The sequence below is a fragment of the Sus scrofa genome, chromosome 6 (assembly GCF_000003025.6).
Source record: "Sus scrofa isolate TJ Tabasco breed Duroc chromosome 6, Sscrofa11.1, whole genome shotgun sequence".
Classification (NCBI taxonomy): Eukaryota; Metazoa; Chordata; class Mammalia; order Artiodactyla; family Suidae; genus Sus; species Sus scrofa.
In genome coordinates this window covers 137,958,152-137,978,998 of record NC_010448.4, presented here as the reverse complement: position 1 = coordinate 137,978,998, position 20,847 = coordinate 137,958,152, and the positions used below count along the sequence as shown (strand labels likewise).

Here is a 20,847-nt window from a genome sequence, read left to right as displayed (position 1 = left end):
CTTATGAAAGCTAATACTCATTTGGGGGAAGATAAGAATTGCTAGACTTGAAAATAAAAGGAAGCTCTGTATTTTCCTCAAAGTTCCTCTCTTAACTTTTCCAATGGCAGATTCTCATCATCTCAATGATTTTTGTGTTGAAGGTCCTCAAAAGACAGCAGTGGAATGACCACAGAACCTGTAACGAAGACCCATCTGAGAGTAAAACTAGAGGTTGCAATACATAATGGATGAGATTTGTCATCTTTAGAATAATAGATAACAGTAAATGGACGGCTGAGGAGATATGGAATCTCTCAAACTTGGGAAAAGTGATGAGGATCCCCGAATGCCTAATTTTTATGGTTGAAAAGAAATGGCTATACGTGAAATTCTTCTGCAACATATTTGGAAAAATAATGTGTTATGTGAAGAGCTAGAAATGGGAACCCAAAGAGCATGAATTCAGCATTTTGATCTAGCACTCTCCAAGGAAAAGAGAAAAACTGAAGCTGGAAGACAATGGAATTTGGTGGGGGCTTCTGTGCAGCAGAGCTAGGTCATCAATCTTGTCATGAGCCTGAAGAAAACATCTCTCAAGACTACCTAAGGGTCTCTACCAAAAAACCTTCATTAGTAATCCTATGCCCCAAATGCCTTGAGCCCAGGAAAACAGTGTCCTAGGTGGGATATGTCTGCATTCTGGCCACAGAGAGAGTATCTTAATAGCATAAACAAATAAAATGGTACTTTGGTGACATATTGTGAGCCTGTCCCCGAAAGCCTGATGACTTTTGGGTGAAGTGGCAAAATCAAGTTTATAAATTTGTGGGGTGAGATCCTTCCCAGAACCATGGTGCTCACCAAGCCCCCTTCTTAGGCTATCTCTGGGCTCCTTACCAGGCTTCCTCAAACATGTCTTGCCTGGCTCTCTAACTTCAAAAAGATATGAAGATGAACTTTTTTTAAGCATCATGTATTATTGATTTTTTAAAAAAGTTTTTATTAAAGAACATGAAGTGCAAGGAATAGTATAATGAAACTATTTTAGGAATATAAGATTAAATTCATCTCTGAAATCATCTAGCTTTAAAATTTTGTTAATGTTATCCTTAACTAACTCAATCATCTAAACATTTCAAGAATGTAAATTTCTGTTATTTATTAACCAATTTTATAAGTAGTTTAAAAGTCTTGTTATGAAAAAAAATTTTTTTTTAAAAAAACAAGTTCGAAAGATCAAACATCTTTTTTCCTTTTAAAATATCTTTCTTGAATACCAGATTAAATGGCTATAAATTCCCATATCCAACCCATTCTAAATTGAAGGTAAATATCTTGACATCATTGTAAAACAATATTTTCTTAGATTATATAATAAATTTCTTTCTTAAATTTATTTTTTGTTGTTATTTCCCCCAACACACTTTTTTTTCCCCCACTGTACAGCATGGGAACCCAGTTACACATACATGTATACATAAATTTTTTCTCCCATTGTCATGCTGTGTTGTAAGTATCTCAGTGAGAACTATGTCTATATAATAAATTTCCCTCAATGACTTGTCTATTTACTGTCCTAATAGTACTATAGACATACATATTACAATGACATTAGTAATAAATATATTTGTTATACCAACCCAAGTTTTCCTTTAGACAAAAAGATACTTTCTTGTTATTACAATTTTAACAAAAAATTTTTAAAGTTTACTTACTAAGTATGAACCACGTTTGTCTCAGTTGAAAGTACATGCTTATGTCAGTCTGAACCCCAATGTGATATATAGTTAAGTGAGAATTTGGCTTTTCCTGAAGACTGTTGTATTCCTGGTAACAGTTCCATATGCCTTGAAAAGGAAAGAAAAGTAGACTAATATAAAATGTTAATTTCTAAAATATAAGCTATACATTTATAACATAGCTACATGAAATTGATCAGCATGGTCATTTTTACAAAGGCGAGATTCGTATTTACACATTAAATATTTTATGTGCATCTAATAGTCTAAATGTGCTATTGTATTCAATATAAATATTTTCAGTATTGTCTGGATGACTGTGGAAACAACTGACTTTAAATGTCCTTTTGACTAGACCCAACCTTAATGTCCATTCATAGCAACTGGTTAAATAGACTATGGTCAATTTGTACAGCAGAATACTGCATTTCCACTTAAAGAAGAGGAAGTCTAGTGACAGTAAATGATCTCTAAGATGGTTTGTTAAGTGAAAAAAGCAAAGTACAAATATTATAAAAATAAACTATAATTATATAAGAACAACAACACGTTTTTTTCTGTATACGTACATAAAGCAACTCTGGAAGAATACACAGAAATAAAACATTTTTTGCTTCCTGGGAGGAAACTTGGTGACTAAGGAATACACTGAGAAGGAAAAATTTTAACTGTAAAAAAATTTTTTGTAGGGCTGCACCCGCTGCATATGGAAGTTCTCAGGCCAGGGACTGACTCTAAGCTGCAGCTGTGACCTTTGCCACACAGCTGTGGCAATGTTGGATCCTTAACCCACTGTGCCACAACAGGAATTCCCTATGTAAACGTTTTATGTTTTGACATTTTAACATATAGTCTATTTAAAAGGCAAAAGTTTTAAAAATTTAAGTTGAAAAAAGTTCTTTTAAAAAATTTTTGATGGCAAACTCATGTCTCGATGGAATTAGGTATGTAAAAACTATTCTTATCAAAGACTATGTCCAAGCAAGGCAAATGTGGACTTAACTGTATTTTCCCCAAGACTATATTTCACACTGTATATGACTTTTCAACATGGTCCAAATAAAGTGGGAATAAAAAGCAGAGTTAAGAGGTGTATTTATTTTTAAGACCAGTGGGTCTGGATTAGGTCCATTGGAAATATTCTAGCAATAATGAAGAAAATAGCTTTTAAAACCTCTAACTGTAAACTAACAGGTTCCCCCCCCCCATACAAGGTGAGAGGGTGAGGCCCAAGGAGAGACACAAGATTAGATTAGAAGGGACAGTTGTTTCTCAGAGAGGTAAGATAAATTCCTTTCTTTTAGGCACTGCTTTCGCTATGAATTTTTAAAAATTACCAAAAAAAAAAAAAAAAAATCCTCCCAAATCCAAGTAATTCCCTGGTGGCTCATTGGGTTAGGATCCGGCATTGTCACTGCTGGGCTGTAAATTCAATCCCTGGCCCCAGAACTTCTGCATGCCACAGGCATGACCAAAAAAAAAGAAAATAAAACAAATAAGCAAACAAAAAAAACAAAAATGCTTTATGGGATACTTGATACATTAAAAATTATATTTAATGCAGATGTCAGTTTTAAAGCATATAGTAAAATAAACACATATGAATGTATCATCTATGTTAAGATTTTATAATTTGGCATATGGAAGTTCCCAGGCCAGGGGTCAAATCAGAGCTGTAGCTGCTGGCCTACACCACAGCCACAGCAACACAAGATCTGAGCTGTGTCTTAGACCTATACCATAATTCATGGCAACACTGGATCCTTAACCCACTGAGAGAGGCCAGGGATCAAAACCACATCCTCATGGATACTAGTCAGGTTGGTAACCCACTGAGCCACAGCAGGAACTCCTTATTTTATAATCTTAATTTTGTTGTAATTACACAAAATAAAAATTTTCTTCTGATACTTATCCCACTGCCTCTCCCTGCCAAAGAACAATTATTCTGAATTTTATGCTTATTATTCTCTTATTTTAACAGAAAGATGTGTTGAAATCTTCCTTTAAGGGATATTTATATCTCGTACAGATTTATTATTTATTTATTTATCCTTGTAGTTCTCTAAACTGTGAGGCTTTTTTAGGTACATATCTGTTTAGAATTAACATTTCTTTTTAGTAAATTATATCATTTATATCCCTAATAATGCTTTTCATTCTAAAATCTATTTAGCCTTATATTATTATGGCTACTGCATTTTTCTCTGGTTAATGATTGCTAAGATATTTTTATCCATCCCTTCACTTTCAGACTTCTAATTTCCTTATGTTTTTTGTAACCTCTGTAAATAACTCAGCTCCAACTTGTATGTACATGTTTTTAATGGGACCTGACAACCTCTGTATTCTAATTGGTGAGCTTAACAGATTTATATTTAATGTATTTCTGTATTTTCGTTTCAGCCTTCTTACTTTTTGCTCTTCCTGCTCCACTTTGTTCCTGAGCTTCTTTTATTCCAATTATTTTCTTTTAAAAAATGATTATTTTTGTTTGCTTATATTCTGTTTTTCCTCTCCACTGGTTTGGAGGCATCTATGACATTTCTAGAATAAGTTACCCTTGAAAATTCTTTATGTATACTTAATAACCAAGTTTAAAGTCAACATCTTTACAAGGAAATATGAGGATCTTAGACTATGCAATAAATACCACCCCTCTGATTATTCCTCTGTATTTTTACTTATGTACAGTTAGACCTCAAAACATTGGATATTATTATTTTATAAAGTTTGTGATGCTTTACGTACACATTTACCAACTCATTTCTTGCTCATAACTTTTTCTTGCATCTCATTCCCTGTTGTGGAATCATTTTCCTTTCTGAAGTAGGCATTCCTTTAGTATATGTCTGTTTATAACCTCTTGTTTGTACTTATTTAAAAATATCTTTATATTATTCTGATTCTTTAAACATAATTTTGCTGGGTGTACAGTGACTACTATTTTTTTTTTTTTTTTAGCTCTTTGAAGGTATTTTTCTACTTTTGCTGCTATCAAAAAGTCTGCTTCAGCCTAATTGTTCCTTTGTTGTGTTCTATCTTTTCTCTGTGGTAGTTTAAAAAATATTTTTGTCTTCGGTGTTCTGAAGTTTCACAACAATTTCTTCCTTTTACATTATTAATTTCTTGCTCTCTAGTGCATCATTCCAAACAATGTACAAGTATGTTGTTCTTTCTCTCACTTTAAAGAATAAAAGAAATTCTACTCTTGACACTCTTCTTCCCCCAATCCATTGCCCAACTTCCTGTTTACTATTGCAATACAACTCTCCAAAATAGCCATCTACATTTTCTATCTTCAATTCCTCTCCTCCCATCCTCTTCTCAATCCACTCTAACCAGGCTTTTTTTCCTCTTTATTCTACCAAAACTGCCCTCATCAGATTACCAATGCTCTTGCCACATGTCTAAATTTAAGGCCCATTCTCATCTTTCTTGATCTATCAGCTCCATTTTCCATGGTTTATCACCCCCTCCTTTTTTCACTTGGCTTCTATAACATTACCTGCTTTTAGTTTTCAAAAAACTTGTTTCTCCTCAGTTGTCTCTGCTGGTCCTTTATCTTTTCTCTGACCTCTTAATGTTGGAGGACCTCTGAACTCCATCTTTGGTCCACATCTCTATTTATATTTATTTTCTTGTTGGTATCAGCTAGTCTCATGGCTCTAGTGTTCCTGACTCCTAAATAAACTACTTTAGGCTAACTATCTAACTCCAGATTGTATATTCATCTGCCTACTTGACTTTAATGCCTAATAAACATCTCAAATTCAACAAGTTCAAAATTAAACTTCTACTCAATCCCCTTTCTAAACCAAGCTTGCTCCTCTCGAACCTTCTCCATCTCAGTTGACATCAATTCTTTCATCCAGTTGCTTAGATTAAAGCAAGTCATTCTCACCTCCTCACTCTCTCTCATGAGCTACATTTAACCCATCAGGAAATTCAGCTGGTTCTACATTTAAAAACTATATGTGGGAGTTCCTGTTGTGGCTCAGTGGTTAACGAATCTGACTAGGAACCATGAGGCTGTGGGTTTGATCCCTGGCCTTGCTCAGTGGGTTAAGGATCTGGTGTTGCTGTGAGCTGTGGTGTGGGTCACAGACACGGCTCGGATTCCCACGTTGCTGTGGCTCTGGCGTAGGCTGGTGGCTACAGCTCCAATTAGACCCCTAGCCTGGGAATCTCCATATGCCATGGGAGCAGCTCAAGAAAAGGCAAAAAGACAAACAAACAAAAAACCTATATGTGCATCTTTATTGTCACCATCACATGGTCTGAGCGTCCTTCATTTGGCATGAGTTACTGCAATGGCCTCTTCTCTGATCTCATTCCTTCTTCTCTTGCCTAAGTATAGTCTCTTCTCAACACAGAGACTAAAGCCATCATCATTTCATTTCCTTTCTCTGCTCAAAACCCTGCCTTACCTCCTAATTTCACCTGAGATAAAAGGCAAGATCTCACAATAATCTGTAAGCCTCTGGCCCTCTGTAAATTCTACATACTCATCTCCTCTCAGAACTCCTATCCACAAAAGCATTCTAGCCATTTCTTCAACACGCTCTTAGGACTTTGCTCTAGCTGTCCTCACTGTCTGGAACTTTCCCTTTATCTCCAATGGCTAAATCCAATGCCTCCCTCAAGTGTTTTCTCAGTTTTCTTCTTCAAAAGACTTATTCTACCTATATTGGAATTTGCACTCCTTGCCCTACCATGATACTATTAATCCCCCTTTATACCTGTTCTATTTTACTCTTTTCCATGTGGAGCATCACCTTCTAATACCTAATTTGCTTAGGCCATAAGTGTCAGGAGAGTAAGGACATTTGTCTTTTTGTTTACTGTTCTTTCTCAAGAGCTAAAATAGTGCCTATGCACAGCAGCTACTCGATTGATATGTGCTGAATGAACAAATAAAAGAATATACAACTTGATAGGGATGTTACTTCCCTTACTCTCCTTTGTATAATTAGAGCTTTCTTTCCTATAGATTTACATCTTTAATTAGTTCTAGAAAATTCTCAGCCAATATCTTTCAAATATGCTGATACATGTTAGTTGCTTCTCAATATAATTCTGTCTCTCTTAACCACACAATCATATTTTGTTACATTCTGCTGTGACTCTTGTCACATTCTGCTGCATTTTGAGTAACTATTTCAGAGGTTCATCTTTCAGTTCATTAATTCTCTATTTTACCATTTAAAATTATCCACTTAATTTTTAATCTAACACTTTATCGCTTTATTGCTTTGTTTTGAAAAGTTGCATTTGGTTCATTTTCATTTATGCCTGGATATTTCTGGTGATTTCTAATATTTTAATTACATCTTTAATTCTTAAACATTGTATACATGATTATTTCATGTTTTGTGTCAATCTATTTCTGAATTTCTTAGAGACTGCAATCTGATATTCATTGTTTCTTTTATTTCTTGCAAAAGACTATTTCTTTGCATGTTTGGTAATCTTTGATTACAACTCATACTTTGTTCATCTTAATCCATGGAAACCTGCTGATCTGAATTGAAAGTGCTTTCATCTAGAGAGTATTTATATTTATTTCTGTTGGCAACCAAAGGGTACTATCAAACTGGGGTAACTTTATACATTTTCTGGGATCTCAGATCTACTCCAGAAGTTTCAGGTGTGATCCTTTACTCCCCTGTTGGATCCTCTAAGTCTCCTGCCTGTAATATTGGTACGGATGGTCCACCCATAATTTCACATGGGATTCCTGCTTGGTTCCCTGTATTTTATCTCACAGGTTTACATTTTTTTCCTTTGGGGGAGATTTCTTTTATTTCAAGTAGATTCATCAAAAAAAATAAACTATATAAAACAATACATACTATTTTAAGCTACTATTTCATTGCAAAAGGACCCTTCAGATTATTTAGTTCCTTTATATTGGTGGATGTGAAAGCTTTAGCAGTGTTTTCCAATTCATTTCCCATTTGCTTTCTCACTCCTGTTTTAGTGTTTGTTTGTTAGTTTGTAAAGGTATGTTCCCTGCGCTTCAAGCCCTCTTTCCTTAACAATGTTCCTGTATAACAACAAAATAATAGATACTGCTTACTGAACAATTAATATGTGCTAGGCAGCTAAATTATTTGTATATATGATTTATTTAACACTCACAGATTCCTATTGTACAGCTGAGGAAACTATTAATTAAGGTATATGTACTTACAAAGAATCACAATTTATATGTGATTAATCTAGAATAGTGCCTTTTTCAAACTCCAAATACATGTTTATAACCATGGCTTTATATGGTTTCTTCTCTGTAGCGCCTAACTTATCTTGGTCAACGAGAACTGTTCCACTGCTATTTGTGGACACTTGCTTGGACTTGGCTCAGTATAACATATCCACATTGTTCTTTGCCTTAGTAAATAGGCTGCTGTCGATAGGAAATAGTTGTTTCCTATGATATGTAGAAAGTCAGTTTTCCAAGTTTCCCCTCCCAAAAAATAGCTTCAGCTTACTTGCCACAGCATCAGCTGCTGAATTAGCACTACCTAGGGAGTCGATAAGGAGCTGAAATTGATTGTTCTAAATGTACTTTTTATATATTGACCACCTTTTCTCTTTTGCCATTGTCAACTTTGCACTATAGCCAATCTCAGATTTTTCTTGCTCCTAATTCAGCAAAATCAATAGCAGACTTTATAGCCCTTCCCTCCTATAATAACAATAAAGAGTGATTGAATCACAATCCAAACTCTAAAAGGGCAAAAGGAAGGGGAAATTTTGAGCTCCAAGGATGAAAATTAAAAAAGACTTTTAGACAAAAAGTTTTCTTGGGAGTTTCAGATTAGGGAACAGCAGTTCTTGTTTTCCTCCACCAGAATGACCCACCTCTTCAGGGGCAGTGGCACTGCAGGAGCAGATAAGGAATAATACCTGGAGAGAGGCTATTGATTGTTTGAAACTCGATGAGGATAGCGAGCAGGATAATAACCATAAACCCAAGACATACTGAGTGTTTATTGTATTCTGGGGACTCTTCTAGGAACTTTATATTCATTGTCTCATTTAATCTTCATAAACGAGGATTTATGGAGATAACCATTATTGTGCTGATATTATGGAAAGTGAGACTGAATCTTATATTCATTAAGAAACTTTTCCAAAGTCCCCCAGACCTGGGATTAGAATTCAAGATGACTACAGATTTGGAGGATTCTCCTGCTTTCTTGTACTGATATGTTGGGAAGCTCTTCTTCTTTGACAGAAACAGGAAAGTGTGATTTTTGGTGTCTGCAACCATAAAATTTCATTGTCAATCTATATGGTGTTGGGGAAATAATTATATTGAATAGAAACTTCTCGAACATTCATATACTGGCCCATATACTTTTCAAAGACTGAACAATGCTATACTGTTTGTTAGGAGAGACTTTACTTTTTCAGTGTTTGCATTTCACCTGTACTGCATTTGGTGGAACTGCCTTAGTAATTAATCTCAATTTGAAATAAATAACTCCCTAGCTAGTGAGTGCAATTCAGAACACTTGCCTCTAGAGAGTGACGCCTCATTACGAAGTACTGGCCACTTAATAAAATGTGTGACGGTACCTGGATTAAAAGTACTAAGTTGAAAGAGAAAACTAGATCACACTTGTGTAACTATGCAGACCTGGCCTTTGATCAGATGGAAAAGTTAAAGAAATAAAAGAATTGTCTGAAATATTTTTCATCAACCGAAAAGGGATTTTTTTTTTTTACCTCTCTAATACCCATGAGGCACAAGACCAAAGGCTGGTAGGGAAAAAGAGTGGTACATTTTGATATCATTTTTTTTCCAAGATAAAGAAGAATTATGTAATAGAGACAAGTTATGCAAAATTAGATATTTTTTCTCAATTTAATACCTTTTTGGAAGGAAGTAAAAAATAATTAAATTCACTGGAAGTAAAATGCTATCTGGTAATTCATAATGGCAACTGAAAAGAAAGATTATTTTGATACTTGGCAGTTTTTAAGAGGAGTGATACCTACCATAAGCTATAATCCCAATGACACCAAAGGTGAAGATCCAGAAGAGGAATCCAGCTGTGAACCTCAGGAGTACCACAAACATCCAGCTTAGGAACATGGCAATAGTCAGGCCACTGGAGGAAAAAACACACAACAAACACAAGGGTCCAGTGTGCTAAACATAACATAATGAAAACAGCACAACACTTTTTTCTATTCAAAATAATTCTTGGTTATTTAATCTGTCTATGGAAATGTTTATAACGTTAATAACTACAAATAATTCTTTCTGCCAAGACTTTCATATGAAAGAGCAGGACCATCAGGACTTTACATAGGTGTCCTTTTCATGCACCTTGGTAAACTGAAGTCTGGTATCAGTCACTGTTCCAAGAAAAGCACATTTCCTATCTATCACAGCCCTATTTTTTCCACTTCATATTTACCCACCAACTGATAAACTATAAAACCTATTCATGAGGAATTTATGCTGTTCTATCTATCTGGTGACTGATGAAAACCTCATGCACTACAATTGTCTAGCAGTAAAGGAAAAATCTTAGGGCAGAAAAACATGCAAAATAACTTCCACACACAGTCCCTAAATCCATGATTTTGTAGTCATTATCATCCTGACCTAATTATCAGTAACAGTTTGTGATGTCTAACATCACCAGACACTTATTTCAGGGGCCCAGGGATCTGTGGGCTATAATTTGGTGCCATGATAAGGCTGCCCTGTCACCTGGGCCATGTGACTTTACCCAGTAATCAGCAGCATAACTGTTTCCCCTCTGCTTTATTTCTTCCTGAAATTTGATTAAACTAACAGAGGTAGTTTTCCACCCATATATCCAGGTTAAAGTCATACTGGATTCTGGTAGGTACTTTCATCAAAGAGAACTCACTAAGAATGGAAATTTGTCAGATGCTTCTATTAAAAGTTGACACTGCTGCTGCTATCTGCAAGTTTCCAAACAGCAACAGACAGAGCCTGGCACATTTATTGCGTTCATTGTCCATTAAGTGTTATCTTTAAAAAGAAAATATTATTAACACTGTCACTGGATAGATGACAGCGCATATCAAAGTAACTTCTAAGCTCATAGTCTTGCAGAACCTGTGCTTTTCACTTCAGAAGCCATTCCCATTTAAAAATAACTACTTTAATGCCAAAATAGTCAATATGGTTGAAGAAATATTCTATTGCATAGTCTAAAGGGAATATTCAAAAAGATCAGAGGGGGGAAAATGAAATATAGCTATTTACTACTCTGTGTTTTAAATCCCTGCATAAAATAACTGAATAAACTAATGCTAGCATGTCAGTCTTTGGCTTTATATGTACGAAGTAGATGAGAGTAGAAGAGCTGAAAATAAAAGGAGGTGTTTATGTTCTAGTGGTTTGAGTGGTCCCTGGGTAGAGAGTATTTCATTGTGTGCGCTGGGAGTGAGGTAGGCAGGAGAGTCTATCATCATTTACACCTCTTCCAGGTAAGAGTGGGAAAGCCGAACCAAAGAACAGAAATATCTAGTGATATTTGGGTCTGACAATAGGGGTACCCAGTTTCCTGTCAAGTGTAGACTAGAGTCTCTGTGCTGGAGGTATATCCTGAAACACATACTGAAAATAATGACTTAAATTATTTAAGACAAAGCATCAATATGAGTAAAATCTCATAAAACTACATAGTTTTACAACTCTAAAAATTACTCACTAGTATTTTACATACAATGCAGTTTTGATTTTATTATGAAACTTATAGTTGAATATATTTGTCCCCCTTAGTGTTTTAAACTCTTCCTTGAACCCACATTTTCTATGCATCTTTTTGGTCCAAGAACCATACAAGGAGTTAGGAAAATAAAGATGTTAGACATAGCTACCATGATAGAGTTCATAGTTTATCAGATGGAAAGAGGCAGGTAAATAAAATACACGACAGTAGTTGCTATATAAAAGATAGGTATCGGAGGTCCCATTGTGGCTCAACGGAAACAAATCTGACTAGCATCCATGAGGATACAGGTTTGATCCCTGGCCTTGCTCATGGGTTAAAGATCCCATGTTGCTGTGAGCTGTGGCGTAGGTCGCAGATGCCACTTAGATCTGGCATTGCTATGGTGTTAGGCCAGCAGCTTCAGCTCCAATTCAACCCCTAGCCTGGGAACCTCCATATGCCACAGGTGCAGCCTTAAAAATACTAACTAACTAACTAAAAGATAGGTATGTGTTTATGCGTAGGTATGTACACATGGTGTGCATGCACACACAAAATGAATATGAGGAACACAGAGTGGCAAGTAGTTTATTATGTCAGGGGAGTCAAGAAAGACATCATACGGGACACAAAAGCAGATTTTAAATAATGAGATGGGGTTCACACAAAGTAGGATATGTTAGGGAAGAGAACAGAGCATGCAAAAACACGGGGGTTTGACAATCTAGGGATGGGCATGCTAGTTGATATGTTTAGAAGATAGATTTGGAGTTCCCATCATGGCTCAGCAGTGATGAACCTAACTAGTATTCACGAGGACAAGGGTTTGATCCCTGCCCCTGATCAGTGGGTTAAAGATCCGGCATTGCTGTGAGCTGTGGTGTAGGTCACAGACAAGGCTCAGATCCTGCATTGCTGTGGCTGTGGTGTAGGCTGGCAGGTACAGCTCTGATTGACCCCTTAGCCTGGGAATTTCCATATGCTGTGGGTGTGGCCCTATAAAGACACACACAAAAAAAGAATATAGGATTAATCAAGAAATATGGAGAGAGATGAATCTGGGAAACTAAGTTGAGCCAGGTTGCAAAGGGCCTTGAAAGTATCCAAAGATATTTTCACTTTATTCTTCGATCACTAAGGAACCATAGATGCTTTTAATGTACTTAAGGTATAAGAAGGTGACACAAGAGCCAGATAGAAGTGACAGCCTCAGATATATCAAACTCATGTACCTACTCCAGTAGTGTGACTACATTTTCCTTTACCTTTTAGGGATTCAAATCCTCTATCTAAAAAATTTAAATCTTTTTTTCCCTTCATAGATCTTTTCCAGCTTCTCATAAGTACAGTGACTTTGATGATGATGATAACAAACATGATGTGGAAAAGACACGTTAAAAATAAGAATGAGCCTTTGGAGGTCCAGGGAAGGACAAATGAGAACCAGAGAAATAATACCATATCCACTGTAATATGTGATGAAAAGCAAATATACTGCAAGTGAGGTCCCACATGACTTGAAATCTGTATTAATAAGAGTACTTAAGAGTACTTTCTCTAGTGATTTAATAAATAAAATTAAAATTTACATTCTTATAAGTTTCTGCTAACACTGGGCAGATTTCCAAATATCTTTGTTTCATTTCACTCTGTCTGAAAAAGAAAGTGGCAGGAACTAAGATCTGAGTCAACCTTTTATTCACTAACTTGAATGGGGAATTTGAAGAAAGAAATTGCACAAAGATAAAATCAGAATGGGGCTGAAGAAGAAACACCTATGTTTTCACTTACATGAGAATCCAATACCAAGTTGTTGCATAGTCTTCAAACACTTTCATTCCAATTGCCCTTGCATCAAGGGCTTTATTGATACCACTGAATTGAAAGAAGGGAAAAGAATCAATTATTTTATGACTATCACTAAACAGAAATGTTCTTGTTATGATCAAAGAGATCTGCAAGCTGCTGTTCTAAGCATATTTTTAGAAACTACTTATCAGTAGTGACTCTTTTCTTAGCCACAACAATACATGAGATGGTAAAAATGAAAAAGTAGCTTTAGCTACACACAGAGGGAACAAGGCTTTCAAGAATGGTAAATAGACCCTTGTCCAATAGAGGCAACATGCCTTCACTGTTGCAGAAACCTCACTATTAAGACATGAATTTAAATAAGATCAGCATTTAACTTACAAAATCCACAGAGCCAAGAATAAATACCATATTAATGCCCCTTCCTAATGCTCTGACAGCTCTGTAGCAGGAAGGCACAATGGGGGGCACATACAGAAAAGTGCCCAAATCATTAGCATCAAGTTTGATGAATCATCAAAGTGAATGCACTTCTGTGACTCCAACATCATCAATCCTTTCCCCTGTGTGCCCCTCCAACACCCCCTTTCCCCTCAAGTAACCATGCTCCTGACTTTTTGTAATAATTATTTCCCAGTTTTCTTTTTAGCTTTACCACTTATATTGGCATCCTGGGGTAATTTAATTTAGTTATCTAACTTTAAACTTTTTTATCAATGGAGTTGTACTATTACTTTATGATTTTTTTTCACATAGCTTCATAATTGTGAAATTCACCCATGTTGCTATTATATTCTAAATGCACAGAAACTGCACTATTCTACTTGGACTGCTAAAATCTTTTGAGAAAGAACAATACATTTTTAGAATATCTTTTTTTTTCATTTTCAATTTAACAACTGAGTTATGCAGTGATACTCTTGTGTTTATGTTTGTGCACAGGTGTGTGTCTGCCTGCCTGCAGGGAATTATATTTCCCATTAACATGGGACACCACAAGGCATACAGCCAAGGGAATCAGAAAATTTACTTCACTCTAGTTAGTACATATAAGTTCAACACAGTGCTGAAACAGCAGCTCCATGGTTGCTTTACCTTTCTTAAGGCCCCATTCCTTTTTAAACATCTGGCAGTTTTATTATTTCAGTCATTTGTTTAAAATGGTGCTTTAAAAAAAGCATGGGTTTTCTAATTATGCTCATTCAAAAGTAAATTATATTAGTCTTTCAGTATGTTTCCTGACATTTCATTTCAATACCTGTTGAAAATGAAAGGTTTAACCATTTTGCAAAGCATAATTGTTCTTTCAAATTCATTCTGGTTTCTCCTTTAGTTGGTTTTCTTAATGAACACATGCAAGTTCCCCAATCCACAGTGACATAGATATTTCATAAAAATACATAATTCTTCCTCTATAATCATTAACCTAATCGAAGCTTTAATTTGGGTACAATAATGGGATGCATCAAAAGTGAGAATGGGAATGTAAACAACATACTTTGCAGCTGCCCTGAGTTCTACAGCATTTCTTCTCCTTCCACTTCCGTCTTCAAACTCTGTCTTATTTCCTACTGTTAAAGTGCCATTTTTAGTAGAGAAGTCAGGGAAACATCTTCGGAGAACTGTAAAAATAAATTAAAAGTATGGTAATTACTTTTCTTCCTTAAGGGTGTCCTCCTTTTCTGAAGATTTGTGTTACTGATAATCAAGTTCTTGACAATGTATAAATTGCTCAATATAGACAATTGCTGATTACTTGATAATCAGATTTTCTGATGGTTCTAAGACTGACATGTAAAGCAAATATGATCACAATCTGAAGCTACATTTAAACTTGTTGATTATTTTTTATGTGGTATATTCATCAGGAAGCCACAAGTAGGACACATAGCAGGTTTTATAAGAATAATACTGAAAACCTATCTCTCATGGTCAACACATTTTAATAAAAAAGGCTATATTTACTTGAAGGGATGGATGAGTTAAAAATTCTGGGAGTTCCCGTTGTGCTTCAGTGGTTAACGAATCCAACTAGGAAGCATGAGGTTGCGGGTTCGATTCCTGACCTTGCTCAGTGGGTTAAGGATCTGGTGTTGCTGTAAGCTGCAGTGTAGGTTGCAGACTCCACTTGGATCTGGCGTTGCTGTGGCTCTGGCGTAGGCCAGTGGCTATAGCTCTGATTTGACCCCTAGCCTGGGAACCTCCATATGCTGTAGGAGCAGCCCAGAAAAGGCAAAAAGACCAAAAAAAAAAAAAGGAGTTCCTCTTGTGACTCAGTGGAAACGAATCTGACTAGCATCCATGAGGATGTGAATTTGATCCGTGGCCTTGCTCAGTGGATTAGGTATCTAGTGTTGCCATGAGCTATGGTGTAGGTCATAGACGTGGCTCAGATCTGGCATTTCTGTGACTGTGGCGTAGGCCAGCAGCTGCAGTTCCAATTTGACCTCTAATCTGGGAAATTCATATGCCATGAGTGCAGCCCTAAAAGGACAAAAAAAAAAAAAAAAAAAAAAAATTCTTAGATGCTCTTTGAGTGAAACCTTGAAAACCAGAGATTAGTGAATAATTCCTTGGGAAATAAGAACAAGCTCTACAAACTTTAAGCTTCTAAGACAACTGAATTTTCATTTGCAAAGTCTTAATAATTTCTCCCCTTCCAGCTTTTTCTTTTACAAGTTTTTTAAAAGGGGCTATAATTAGAAATTCTAAAGCTATCAAAAATTTTCCACACTTTGTAGACTAGCATAATTTCCAAGAAGAGTTAATTTACCATTCAGTTTTCTATGTGCTTAGTTTTAATTAAATAGAATCCTTGCTTCTATACAAATCTGTACTACTAAAAATGTTTCAAAACCCTAATTTGTAAATGAAGAGGAAAGAAAAATCAGAAATGGGTCATTTAAATCTTTCTCTTACAGGAAGTATCACAGACTTGCCTGAGTTCGTATGGAACTTAAACCTAAAAATATTAAAGAGTTGATATTGTGAAAGGAAATAAGTCTTCATAAAGCTTTTCCTGACTTTCCTGGCTTCAAATGATCTTGTCTACCCACCTCAATCTTCTGTAGAATTTATAATACGGATGATTGCTTCAGTATCCTCTTTCTCCTGCTCTGCCCTGGCAAACTGGACATGGTCATCTCTGCTAAATTCCTCTCTTCCCTCTCAATCTCAATTCTGCCCCCCCGCTTCCCCAATGGAAATTGTCCTCTCAGTGATCCCAATGACCTAATTGTCAAAATCTCCAAATATTTTTTAGTCTTCATCCTGCTGAAACCCATCACCTAGAACAATTCTTGTCCATAGTGGAACTCAGTAAATATTTTCTGGTGAATGAGTTAACTTCTCTGAGACTTTGACATGGGAGACAAGCCTGGCCTTTTGAGACTCTCTTCCCTTAGTTTACAGGCCCAGGGTCTCTCCTGCCCACCCCCCACCTGCTTTTCCATACACTTTCTCTTTCCACTCCATCAATTGACTGTTCCCACCTACAGGATCCCCTAAACTTGTTCTACATATTATTTCTGGGCAATAACTCATCTCATCTGTTAGCTATTAATTTCTAAGTATTAATTAAGCAATTTCTTACTATATATTTGGAAAGTAGAGAACATTTTATGAAAGAAGATACAAAACTATGCATAGTTTTACAACACAGAGTGAACTATATTAACATTCTGGTGCATCTCCTTCCAGTCTTTCTTCTGTAAGAAATTTCTCCCCCCCCCCTTTTTGAGATTTAAAAAATTTTTTATCATGGTTGATTTACAATGTCCCTTCAATTTAATTTCCACTGTCAGCAAAGCGACCCAGCTACTCATACATGCTCATTTTTTTTTTTTCATTTTCCATAAGGTTCTTACCCAAGAGACTAGATAGTATTCCCTGTGCTGTGCAGCAGGACCCCATCACCCATCCATTCTAAATGAAACAGTCTGCATCTACCAACTCCAAGCTCCCTATTAGCCTCTCTCTCTTCCCCCTCCCACCCCCGGCAAACAGAAGTCTGCCCTCCATGTCCATGGTCTGTTTCTGTTTTGAGAAAGTTCATTTGTGCCATAATTTAGACTAATGTATTATGGTTTTTGTCCTTCTCTTTATGACTTACTTCACTTAGTATGACAATCTCTAGCTCCATTCATGTTGCTGCAAATGGCATTATTTCGTTCTTTTTATGGCTGAAGAGTATTCCATTCTCTCTATATATACCACATCTTCTTAATCCATTCATCTGTCAATGGACATTTAGGTTGTTTCCATGTCTTGGCTATTGTGAATAGTGCTGCAGTGAACATAGGGGTCCATGTATCTTTTTCAGTGAAAGTTTGGTCTGGATATGTGCCCAGGTGTGGGATTGCTGGATCATATGGTAGTTCTATATTTAGTTTTCTGAGGTACCTCCATACTGTTTTCCATAATGGTTGTACCAATTTACATTCCTACCAACAGTGAAGGAGGGTTCTCTTTTTTTCACATCCTCTCCGGCATTTGTTGCCTATTGAACTGTTAATGATGGCCACTCTAACTGGTGTGAGGAGGTGTTTCACTTAGTTTTGATTTGCATTTCTCTAATAACTAGTGATAATGAGCATTTTTTCATGTGACTACTGGCAAGCTGTATGTGTTTGATAAAATGTCTATTTAGGTCTTCTGCCCATTTTTTTGATTGGGTTGTTTGTATATTTTGAAGATTAAACCTCTGTCTGTTGAATCATTTGCAAAGGTTTTTTTCCTACTCTGTGGGTTGCCTTTTTATTTTTTTAATGATTTCCTTTGCTGTGCAGAAGCTTTTGAGTTTGATTAGGTTCCATTGGCTTATTTTTGTCTCTATTGTCACTATTCTAGGAGGTAGATCAAACAAGATGTTGATGTGATTTATGTCAAAGAGCATTCCGCCTATGTTTTCCTTTAGGAATTTTATAGTATCTGGACTTACATTTAGGTCTTTAATCAATTTGAGTTTAGAGAGAGTTTTAACTATACAGTATATGAGATGTTGTCCTTTGTTTCTTTCTTTGAATATTACTTATTTCGTTTGATAAAATCTTTTTCTTGGCTGTGCCTGCAGCATGCAGAAGTCCCCAGGACAGGGGAACCCAAGCCACAGCAGTGACAACACCAAATCCTTAACTACTAGGCCACCAGGAAACTCCTATATAATTCTTAATGAGTGAATTTAATTAACTGCATACTAATGTTCCAAGTACTACATTTAATCCCCTACTGGGATGATACAAGTTGATTTCAATGTTTACCTCAATGTTTCCTTCACTAGACTGTGAAGAACTGTGTCTTATTCATTTTTTGGTATCCCAAATGAACATTTTATACTGTGCTATTTAAACTGTACCTGTAAAAGCAAGGACTATATCATACTTTTATACCTATTTTATTTTCAGTGACTGTGATTCATTTTTACTTTCTTTGCATAAAAATTTGTTGGCTCCAGACACTTGTTGCCCAGAGCTCCTGGTACAATGCAGTTGCTGGTCAGACCTACATCTTTGCTGCAGTTTCTAATATCCAGAGAAGAGTGATAGGAGCAAGTTGAGACAATATGTATGGTGGTAGCTACTTCAGTGTACCTGACTTTCTACTCAAACTGATGACTACCTTTCATTTAAAAAAAAATATGTACTCATTGTGGGAAAAATAGAGAAATAAAATAAAAGAAGAAAGAAGTGAGAAAATGGCTATAATTTTCTCACCTCCAAAACAATCTCTTAAAATTTTGATGTATTTCTTTCCAATATTTTTCTTTGAATAGTTTTTAAAAATTTAATTTATACATGCTTGTCAATATTAATAATGCATATAGTGTTTTTCATCTTATTTAACATTATAACATATATACAATACCTATTATATGTTATAATTCTAAAATATTTCATTTAACGAATACATCATTATTTAAGCATTCTATTGCTCTTGGCTATTAGAGTGTTTCCTTTTAATTTTCTTTTTGTCTGGCTTTTTTGAATTACATTGTCATGAACATCTTTATGTAAAGTTTTATCTTCACTGTTAGGATTATATTCTTAAGAAAGGAAATGAATGATTATTTCATTGTCTTCTAAACAGAGTGAAATAAAGATTGTAAATGTTAAAGAAATAAAATGTTGACTCATTCAGGAGACATATAAATATTCCAAATTTCAAATTATAAAGACAAGTATATGTCTCATCCTCACTCCCCAGACAATTTTTCAATAAACTTTTTGGTGGAATTCAGGGTTAGGTCTGTTAGAGTGTGTCTGTGTGTGTGCGTGTGTGTGTTTATGGAGCACCAAACAATCAATCTGACTGGGCTTTTAAAAATCAATTTCCAATCTTTTTGTGTGTGTGTTTATGCAGCCAGTCCTAAAACCTCATCAAGCTCCAAGGGAACATCCACAGCTGGAGTCAGAAGAATGGGCTTTAGGAGTTCCTGTCATGGCTCAGTGGTTAATGAATCTGACTAGGAACCATGAGGTTGCGGGTTCAATTCCTGGTCTAGCTCAGTGGGTTAAAGATCCGGCATTGCCGTGAACTGTAGTGTAGGTCGCAGACGCAGCTCAGATCCTGTGTTGCTGTGGCTCTGGAGTAGGCTGGCAGCAACAGCTCCGATTAGACCCCTAGCCTGGGAACCTCCATATGCCACGGGAAGCGGCCCTAGAAAAGGCAAAAAGACAAAAAAAAAAAAAAAAAAAGAAGAACAGGTTTTATAGCTTTGGTTTTCTTCCTAATTAATTCTGGGACCTTGAGCTAGTCATAGGATCATTCTTGGCCTCAGTTTTGGCAACTGTGAAATAAAGGAACTGAATCAAATAACTTCTTGGTAGAGTTGGTGTTTCTAAGATAAAATAATAACCACTTACAAGGTTTGCTTGGAAAAATCGCGGTTGGACAATCATTATCCAGTAAAACTTGTGTGAGAGTCTAAAATTAAAGGAAGAGTATGTTAACATTTCAAAGACTGTGTGATGACAACTCTTACTCTTAATATAAAAATTTGGTCCTTTAAAAACTCAACTCCCTAATAATCTCATTATTGCAAATTATTCCCCTAATGAGAGTAATTATGTTTATCACACACATACGCTTGTTTGACACTTTTAAATATCCAATCTATAATTGAACTGAATCAATAATAATAAAGCCAGACCTGCTGAAACCAAGGCACATCTTTGACGATGGCTGTCTTTGTCTTAGTTATATCCTCAGTCTCTAATATTTTAATTTTTTTCTGGAAAAATGGCATCTTCTTTAACTTAGAAGCCATTAATACTAAGTGACATAATGAGGCTTTAGATTCCTTTATATGTTAAAGCTAAGTAGCATTTTGGAATTTTTTTAAATGAGTAATTACCAAATCAGGTTGGGGAGTAAAATTCTCGTTACTAAATAGCCATGGAGATTTATTACCACCTTAACGGTGTCTGCAAATGACATTTAGCTCACAGATCTTGACAGCAAAAAGATCCATCCAAGTGGAAAGCTTGGAATCCAGAATAGTTGACACTAACTTACCAGACCTAACAGTCTTGTATTAATACCCCAAGTCTGCAAAACGATAGGCTATAAATCATGTGTATATTTGTACATACATGTGCATCCGTGTT

The 20,847-nt window shown here is 35.8% G+C and overlaps 1 protein-coding gene across 7 annotated transcripts in view; it reads right to left on the bottom strand.

The window, feature by feature from the left end:
- The window catches only part of SLC44A5 (solute carrier family 44 member 5), a 414,235-nt gene that overhangs the window by 30,532 nt on the left and 362,856 nt on the right, over window positions 1-20,847 (bottom strand). For all 7 annotated transcript variants that reach the window (XM_021096466.1, XM_013996232.2, XM_021096464.1 and 4 more), the window contains 5 exons: window positions 20,104-20,164; window positions 14,742-14,865; window positions 13,223-13,306; window positions 9,732-9,844; window positions 1,698-1,829 (listed from right to left, as the gene is read on the bottom strand). In XM_021096466.1, coding sequence (XP_020952125.1) covers window positions 1,698-1,829; window positions 9,732-9,844; window positions 13,223-13,306; window positions 14,742-14,865; window positions 20,104-20,164 — 514 coding nt within the window. The remainder of the gene's footprint in view (window positions 1-1,697; window positions 1,830-9,731; window positions 9,845-13,222; window positions 13,307-14,741; window positions 14,866-20,103; window positions 20,165-20,847) is intronic.